General features: G+C 39.3%; 1 protein-coding gene across 5 annotated transcripts in view; it reads right to left on the reverse strand.

Moving 5' to 3' along the window:
* Positions 1-2,131, reverse strand: part of Crag (DENN domain-containing protein Crag) — a 30,889-nt gene extending 28,758 nt beyond the window's left edge. Inside the window, exons 1-4 of one of the 5 annotated variants that reach the window (XM_076783274.1) lie at positions 1,916-2,129; positions 1,296-1,390; positions 1,085-1,207; positions 648-981 (exon numbers count right to left, since the gene is read on the reverse strand). In XM_076783274.1, the coding sequence (XP_076639389.1) occupies positions 648-981; positions 1,085-1,120 (370 nt within the window). In that variant the 5' untranslated portion in view covers positions 1,121-1,207; positions 1,296-1,390; positions 1,916-2,129. Of the gene's footprint in view, positions 1-647; positions 982-1,058; positions 1,208-1,295 lie in introns of all 5 variants that reach the window. The other 4 variants (XM_076783307.1, XM_076783281.1, XM_076783298.1 and 1 more) reach the window with 4 other exon arrangements.
* Between the last annotated feature and the right edge of the window lie 6,959 nt (positions 2,132-9,090).

Genomic DNA, 9,090 nt, shown 5'->3' on the forward strand with positions numbered 1-9,090 from the left:
GAATGCAAAAATAATACACAATTGACATAAGAACACTTTAAAATTGTTTTGTACCAACATAGAACTGTTTCAAAGCCGATATAATAACGGCTCTGTAGAATCATAAACCATAACTGGTACACATCAGCACCTTTTTTATTCATAATTTGTACACTAACATTATCTGTTTCACAACCAGAATCAATATTATAACTGTTTTCAACCTCTAGTTTTAGCTATTATACAGTTATAAAAATGACAAGTTTTGATACAAATTACAAAAAAAACATATAATCATAAATGAAAAATAAGTTTATTCATATGTGAATAATAATCTAAATATTATCAATAATATGCCAAGTGTAATATCTTATGAGAAGATGCATAAAACAAAGAATATTTTCTACTATAATATACATTTAAAGTGTTTTTTGTATGTGATTATGTACATATTATATCATGCAACAAGGAAATTGATAATATATAATGAATGTTGAAAGTTGAACTTTAAAATTTATACTTTTTATGTCTTTAAATGAGAGTTGTACGTTAAAAAGACATAAAAGATTTGAAGATTTACTTTGCAAAGAAATACACGCATATACATTTTGTTGTTCAATCTTAGGATACTTAAAATTTCCTGCATAATATTTCAAATTTTGTCTTACCTATATCAACTAAAGGAGGTTTGTCTCGTCCTCTCCGGTAACATAAATAACATTCATTTGTTCTCAAACTTCCATGGTTTAAATCAGCAGGTAACCCTGTAACAGTATTTTCTAACAAAATATACCCATCTGGACACTGCTCGCCTAATGCAGGGAATATAATGGCAAGATCAGTAATTGGAGCTTTCATATGCATGTCTTTGACATGCGTTCCTTCTTGATACCAATCTTCTAATTTTTCTTGACTTTCATTATCAGTATCAAAATCATTGTCTTGACCAGGTAAACCAGCAATGACAAAGTAATCTGCTACCCTCCTTTCGTCCATGATTATCTGATTATAACAGTGTATAAACATTTAGAATATATACAATGATTTAATCTATAATTTTTTAAAATAAGGAAATTTACCAACTTCAAACAATAAACTTCCTTACATGGCATTGAAATAATCCCTTCCAAGCTTCTCCCATATAATTTAGAATTATTGTTGTTGCTTTCCGTTAATAATAATTTTACTTAGATAATAATCTTTAAATAAATTATTTTGTAAATACATCCTATAAATAGATCAAACTTATCATTATCTAACTATTAGTCTTGGTATCAATATTTTAAATATTGATACAATACAAATAACTGAATTACCTCTCAAACAGAAAACTTATTCGAATCATTACAATTTCCTTAATTAAATGTTTGTTTGAAAGTTATCAAGATTATTATTTAATAGAAGCATCAAACTTAAAGTATGAGAAAAAGAATATATTTGTAGATATGTTTACACTAGTCACAATTAATTCACTAAAAACGTGTTTTTTTTTTAAATACACAATGAAACGTATACTGATTTATATTGCTCGTATATTTTTCTGTATGTGCAAGATGTTATGAAATAAATAGTTATTTTTTTGTAAAATCTTGATGCTACAAAACATCAAGATTGTATTGATATTGTTTGCACATATTCACTAATATTCGATGTATCTTAATAATGACATCAAAACGTTTTTCACAATTCGTTTTGAAAGTTAAATATTTCTAGGTTATGTGTCATACCAACTATGTACATATATGCGTTTACTCTAATCACGAGTGACGTTATTGAAATGTCATACAAATTTTCAATCGAAAACTAAACTTTCCTGGACTTTATATATTTTCTCATCATATGGCTAAAACAAAATGTTCTACTGAAAATTAGAGACGCAACACATAATTTCCAAATAAGAATCACAAGCGTATAAATTAGTAAAACTACAAAATACCTCCAATTTTTTGTACGATAAGTGTTTAAATTCAATTTTATTTTTACTTTGGAAAAATATATGTATACAACTGCTTTTTATATTTATATTATCTCTTGCAAAGTACCATTGCACAATGCATTACTAAGTGCCACAAATATACATATTAAATCAAAGAAAGTTGTAGTTAGCTAATAAATATTAATAAATATTCCAAGTCAACCGGATTAGCATAGGTAACATATGATGCGCCTGTGCATGTTTCTTAAATTTTGTAACATCGCTAAGGTTTTGTTTATTCCCCTAGAATAATTATAATAATGTAATAACTTTATGGTATAGTTATTACGTATGAAGGTTCAAATAAAAAATTAATCTTTCAAATAAATGAAAAGATAGTGACATATACATACCCTACTGTCAAATATATTTACTTAAAAAATCATCTTATTTTATATGAAATAGACATATTTTAAAGGTAGAGATTACATCAAATACATTTATTATATATAAAATTTCTATACTAAAACTTATTGTAGAATTTAGAATATATGTTGTTATTTAAACGTTACAATTTTCGATAAAATATCTTAAAACATATAGAGGACAATAATTTGTAATGTTGGATACATTGGTGAGCAATGTTTATCTGTTTTATAAATTTCTGTTTATTTATTTGTTGAAGTTACTTAGAAAGTGTAAAAGTAATTTTGAATATTATAACATTGATAATAGTAGCAATTATAATTTATTAACACTTTATTTACAAGAATGTATATACAATATACAATTAGAAACTAACCACCATATCACGGCTATTTTAAATAATATGAGGAAGTATTTTTGACAAATATTGTATATTATCAAGGGGAACATGATACAGTAATAATAATTTTTTACGAGCGAAGACATAGGGACGATTTAAAGATCAAATTCCTTTTCCAAAATAGGATATCTAATTCTATGGTAAAACATTATAAAATAACTAATCTAAGGAAAGATGTATTATGTACATCTATTATCAAATTGATAGTTTCCGAGATATTCTGCTACTAAATTATAATCTTTTGATGTCGTATGTATCACCGGGCGTATTCATTTCGACCATTTGAAACGGTATATGGTGCTCAAATGCAAACCTTTCCCCTTCTTGACAAGATCTATCATATAGCTGTGTTGCGGAACGCGTGGTTGGTGAGTTAGGGAATTAAGGTCGTGGGACGGTGCCCGTGGAGCGCTGAACCGCTCTGCTCGGCGAGGCGCGCGGAAATCAAACAACTCAATACTTTAAAAATACTTTAACAAACTTTATTCAGTACTTTTCTTTGGATATCTCTAAATAGCGATTGGAAACGTTCTCTAGCGCAACACGTTAGCTCATATAGACTGAGAGAGAGAGCCCCGGCCACGCGGGCTCGGTCTTATATATCCAGTCGTCCCGATCGGCGTTTGTTTCTTCCTTTCCCCGGTTGCCAAGTTTTCGGCGCGTGCCATGGAATATTCCCGATCCTCCGAGCGAGAACCGGCGACATGGCCAACCGAGCGATTCTCACACACACACATATCCGCGCCACAAGCATACAGCCTACCTCTAACGGTCAAAACTACATTGTATGCACAAAGTATCGCCAACGGTCTACAAATGCTCGGTTTGTGCCTGGATTTCCTCGCGTTGAATTTCCTACAATAATAATACGCATTACAATACGCGATTTCGTTTGAATCTCCCTCGCTCAAATCGCAGCTTCGATGGTGAGAAAACCAGTTCCAGCAATTTCCCGTCGCGCCGCTGTATGTACCTAAACCCTACGTCATGCAAATGCGTAACACCTTCCCCCTTATACAAAAAGGTGTTTTCATAAAACAGCTTTTAAGCAAAAGTCAACATTTATTATTACTACCCTGAGCCAGGTCGGTGTCGGTTAACAATATTTACCACGTAAAATATACTCATACTTATCACGCGCCTTATGATTTCGAGATTACTTAATATCCGCAGGTAAATAGTTAATATCTTCCGGTATCGACATGTATTAAACTAGACGGTTAACAAAAGTCGGTGTGGTGATTTGCAGTAAGCTATACAGAGTCAGTTGGGATATACATTATATATGGAGACATAAATTAGAGCGTAGTCCCGAGTCCGCAAAACATTACATTGAGTAACTACATCACGTATTACAGGTTATTTACTTTATTTAATCCCCCGCGGAGGGAGAGTTCGGTCTTATATGCGCTAGTTTTAATTTATTGGTATGCACTATCTTAAATCTATTTTCCGTTAACTCTATCTCGGCAGTTAAATCGCTAAATAATCGGTTTATCTTATAGGGGCCTAACCAAGTACAATCGAACTTGGAGGTTCTGGGCTCCTTAAGCAAGTATACCATATCGGTTAAATCAAATTTACAAGGTCTAAGTGTTTGATCATAATAATTTTTACTTTTCTGTTTCGCCTTTTCTAGATTCTGTGCAGCAGTTGTCTGAGTAGTGGTGATTTTTACAAAAAGTTCATCTAGATGTTGCGCGAATGTTCTGGGTGCTGAACCCGTGGAGAATTTTGAGGGAATATTGGCCCTTTTGCCAAAAATCAGTTCATGGGGGGTGAAGCCAGTAGCCTCATGCACAGAGGTATTGTATGAAAAAATGCAAAATCTTATCCACTCATCCCAGTCGGTCTTTGTGCAGTAATGTTTGAGGTAATTAATGAAAACACGGTGTGCCCTTTCAAGGGAGCCCAATGATTGTGGGTGAAAAGCAGTAGAGGTTATTCTCTGGATTTTAAAAATTTTACAGAAGTTCTTCATGACCTGACTAATAAAATTCCTGCCTTGGTCGGTGTGAATAGCTCCCGGACATCCAAATCTACTGATGAATTGTTCAGCAAGAGCATGAGCAACGCTTATGGTATCTATGCTACGTAGCGGGATTGCATCTAAATACTTTGTAAGGTTATTTTGCAGGGTAAGTAGGTACTGATTACCTCTTTTAGTTACGGGTAGGGGCCCGACTATATCTATTTGCAACTTTTCAAATGCGCGTTTAGGGGTGTCGGTAATTCGCATCGGCTGTTTTGTTTGCCTAGTATGATTCTTGTTCCTTTGACAGGTGGGGCACGAACAACGAACTCTACAATTTCCTTTGCCATACCGGGCCAGTAAAACCGTTCTTGGATAAGTTGATGAAGTTTAAAGGAGCCACGGTGATCTCCGACTACCGATTCATGGTGCTCTTTAATAATCTGTGACCAGTCCGACCTTGGTGGGATTATAGTCTCCCTACTGCGTATGGTAATGTTGTGTTGCGGGTCATTAACGATTTTCCTAAGTAAGTTTAATATACTATACCGAACGGGGAAAATTTAATCTGTTTGGGTCTACCGAATTTTCTACCGAGGTCACACCACTGGATATCCCTGTGCGGTCCTGGTCATCCCCATTCACACTTCCATCTGGCATCACCCGCCAGGATACACGCAAACCTCGGTCCACCTGACCGAGTTGCAACCATCCACCCGGTCCACCTGACCGGATGGGATACTCATTCACACTTCCATCTGGCATCACCCGCCAGGATTCACGCAAACCTCGGTCCACCTGACCGAGTTGCAAACATCCACCCGGTCCACCTGACCGGATGGGATACTCATTCACACGGGGCGCCCCTCTCCCCTGAGACGACACAGGTTGCACGTCGAGTACAGATTCCCTCTCACGGCCCCCGAAGCGGGTTCCTGGGGTTCGGATTATACACCCGTTAGCCAACGAAAGACCGAGTTGAGGAGACTCTGGGGTACTCGACTGGGGTGTTCCTTCAGGAAGTTCTCTCGCGACATCTATTACCGAGCATGATTTTTCCGAATCAAAAATCTTTACTACGCCGTCGGTGACCTCGTTTACTTTCCCCTCTGTTTTCCTGCGCGCTAGGAACACAGAGGCAATGAATCTATCGTTCTCCGCGGATTTCGCGTCATCTCTCCTGTCCGTTTTGGAATCTACGATTGGTGGTTTGTCTGCGCAGACTTGCACCCTTCCCAGACGCCTCGGACCAGAATTGAAGTTCGCGCAAGATCGTATAGGTTGCAGTTGAAGACTGGAATTTATGTCGGCGACGACGGAATTACGACAGGCAATTAGCCAATATTGGGTTTCATTCGTCTGCTAGTAATTTTATGACTTAAATATGCAATTTCCTTTTTGCAGGAACGACATTCCTCTGCTTGAAGAGCCAGTCCGACGTTTTGCTTCCTCGGGAAAACGATTTCAATGATAAGTTTTTAGCGCCTCGCCAAAGTGCCTCTCTCTTCCCATTGGTTCGATGCAAAACGCTCGCTAGGCGTAACCGGCTGATACCTTAACGTCCCACCATCGTTTTCCAAAATTGAAGAACTACGTTTACAATAGAACTACCCGATCCGATTTTCGTTAATTCTTGATAGTCTATTATTCTCGCAGATTCTACAAATAAATTCGAAAGAAAACATTCGTGGATCAGGTGATCAGATACACGCGCGGTCTCGCAATCACTATTCATATTCGTAATAAAGAGAGACATGGGGCGGCCAACTTTTCAGAGTGTATCTCCTCTTTCGAGTTCCGTCCGTATCGTGTTTCTCATCGTGCCGTTCGAGCCTCTCCATAGAGGATGATCGTCGGATTCGTTTGATAAATTATCATTTTTCCCTGGGGCTGTACGAACGAACAGAGAGGAAGACGACGATCGATGGATACCGCAAATTCCACGTGGTAAGATACAGTATATAAATATTTATCAGAGCTTAGTCAAATTTCTTTCCCGTGTTCCTTGTTATGCTCAAAACTAGCTTACTTTCTCTTCCTCCTTTTGCATAAATTACTTTAATATTAGTCCATGGGTCTGATTTTAATTCCTTCCGTTCTATTAGGTTCAATTGGAAGCCGGTGTCGATCAAGAATTTAACTGAGCCGCGGTAACCTAGGTGCTGTATCCGCGACGGAGTTCTCGGAGTTTCCGGCGGCAGGATCGAGACGGGAGATCGAACAGGGGTGGCGATCGGGTTAACGGAAAGAGTTTGAGAGGCGCACGATATAGGGGGTGACGCGAACGTGCTGTTAATTATGATTAAGGGACCGTCCATCGCGTTGGACCCGTGAATTATTGACTGTACGGGGATTAAACTTGTTTCGTTAATTCGCGGTACCACGGTTTCAGAAGTAGGGGGGTCTATGTGGGGAGATTTTAGTAACTCTTCCATAAATGTCCCACTACCACCACTCAGACGCTGCTTACGGCTCCTTTTAGCCCTCACGTATTTCTTTAAAAACGGCGGCATTTTCACCGACTAACTAAATCTAATTGAGGCGAGTATATCAGACTAGTACAAACAAATCTAGCTACTAGTCTGCGCAGTGATTATTACTAACGTAGTACTACACTTACAGTGCGCTAGCAATTACGACGGAAACGCTCAGGAACGTCGCTGATCGGTTCTCCTGCAACGGGACCCTCCACTCGTCGTCGATCTGCTGGGCTGGCGGTCTGCGTCCCGGACGAAGATGTTGGAAACCGGCGATGGTCCGCGATGTCCTCCAAGTGCTCCAGTCGTCGGGGGATGGTCCGTGATGTCCTCCAGGTGTTCCAGTCGTCGGCGATGGTCCGCGATGTCCTCCAGGTGTTCCAGTCGTCGGCGATGTTCGTCTCTCTGCTTTACAGGAACCTCGTTCGGTGGCGTTCGTCTTCTCTCCGTGCTGAGTAAGGCGGAAGCTCAACCGCGACGTGAACAGGGTGCATGTGATAACGGTGGTGGCTTGCACGGCCGCCGAAATCACCCGTCTCCGGTATTTACCCGTGCCCTTAGGGAAACCGTGCGAAAACCCAAGGGAGAGCGGATGCACTGATTCTGATGTTCACTTTGTATTATAGAAGTTCAATAAAACGGTTCACCAAAATTCAAAGTTTTGAAGCGCGCACTCGCGAGCCGGCAAAGTTTGTCTTAGGTCCGAGTGTAATTCTAATTTACTTTAAACTGATCCCACCGCTGTCACCAAAAATATATGTGTTGCGGAACGCGTGGTTGGTGAGTTAGGGAATTAAGGTCGTGGGACGGTGCCCGTGGAGCGCTGAACCGCTCTGCTCGGCGAGGCGCGCGGAAATCAAACAACTCAATACTTTAAAAATACTTTAACAAACTTTATTCAGTACTTTTCTTTGGATATCTCTAAATAGCGATTGGAAACGTTCTCTAGCGCAACACGTTAGCTCGTATAGACTGAGAGAGAGAGCCCCGGCCACGCGGGCTCGGTCTTATATATCCAGTCGTCCCGATCGGCGTTTGTTTCTTCCTTTCCCCGGTTGCCAAGTTTTCGGCGCGTGCCATGGAATATTCCCGATCCTCCGAGCGAGAACCGGCGACATGGCCAACCGAGCGATTCTCACACACACACATATCCGCGCCACAAGCATACAGCCTACCTCTAACGGTCAAAACTACATTGTATGCACAAAGTATCGCCAACGGTCTACAAATGCTCGGTTTGTGCCTGGATTTCCTCGCGTTGAATTTCCTACAATAATAATACGCATTACAATACGCGATTTCGTTTGAATCTCCCTCGCTCAAATCGCAGCTTCGATGGTGAGAAAACCAGTTCCAGCAATTTCCCGTCGCGCCGCTGTATGTACCTAAACCCTACGTCATGCAAATGCGTAACAGCTGTAATGCAGTGTTACTAGATTGCGCACCGGGGGCATCAGGAATTTTTCGTTTCACTTTTGCACACTATGCTCGATTACGAGGATACGAGATCGTAGTTCTGCAGAGTCGAGAAAGAGGGCAGGTATCAGCCTTTTGCGAGTAAAGCTGCAAGAGTCAATATTGCATTGGATAGACAGAGACACGTAAATGTTGCGTACACTTTCTATTAACTGTAAAATCAGACTCTTGCAGCTTTATTGTTTCTTGTACAGCATGGCTAGTACTAGAGTACTGGATTTGGCTGTGAATAGATCAGTGTATATACATAGTCAGTGATTTAGTCCCAAATAAGTATTTGTGGTGGCCAGAGGTTATCGCTAGTAACATAGATGTGTATCCGAGCTGAGGAATTGTCCTAACGTGCTGTCCTTAATCCTTTTAAATCGTAGAAATCCCCAGATTCCTCAATAGAAATGACGTGCAAAATTATTAACCGATATTTCTCTCAGTGAACGTGATTCTT

This window comes from Colletes latitarsis, chromosome 1 (genome assembly GCF_051014445.1).
Source record: "Colletes latitarsis isolate SP2378_abdomen chromosome 1, iyColLati1, whole genome shotgun sequence".
Classification (NCBI taxonomy): domain Eukaryota; kingdom Metazoa; phylum Arthropoda; class Insecta; order Hymenoptera; family Colletidae; genus Colletes; species Colletes latitarsis.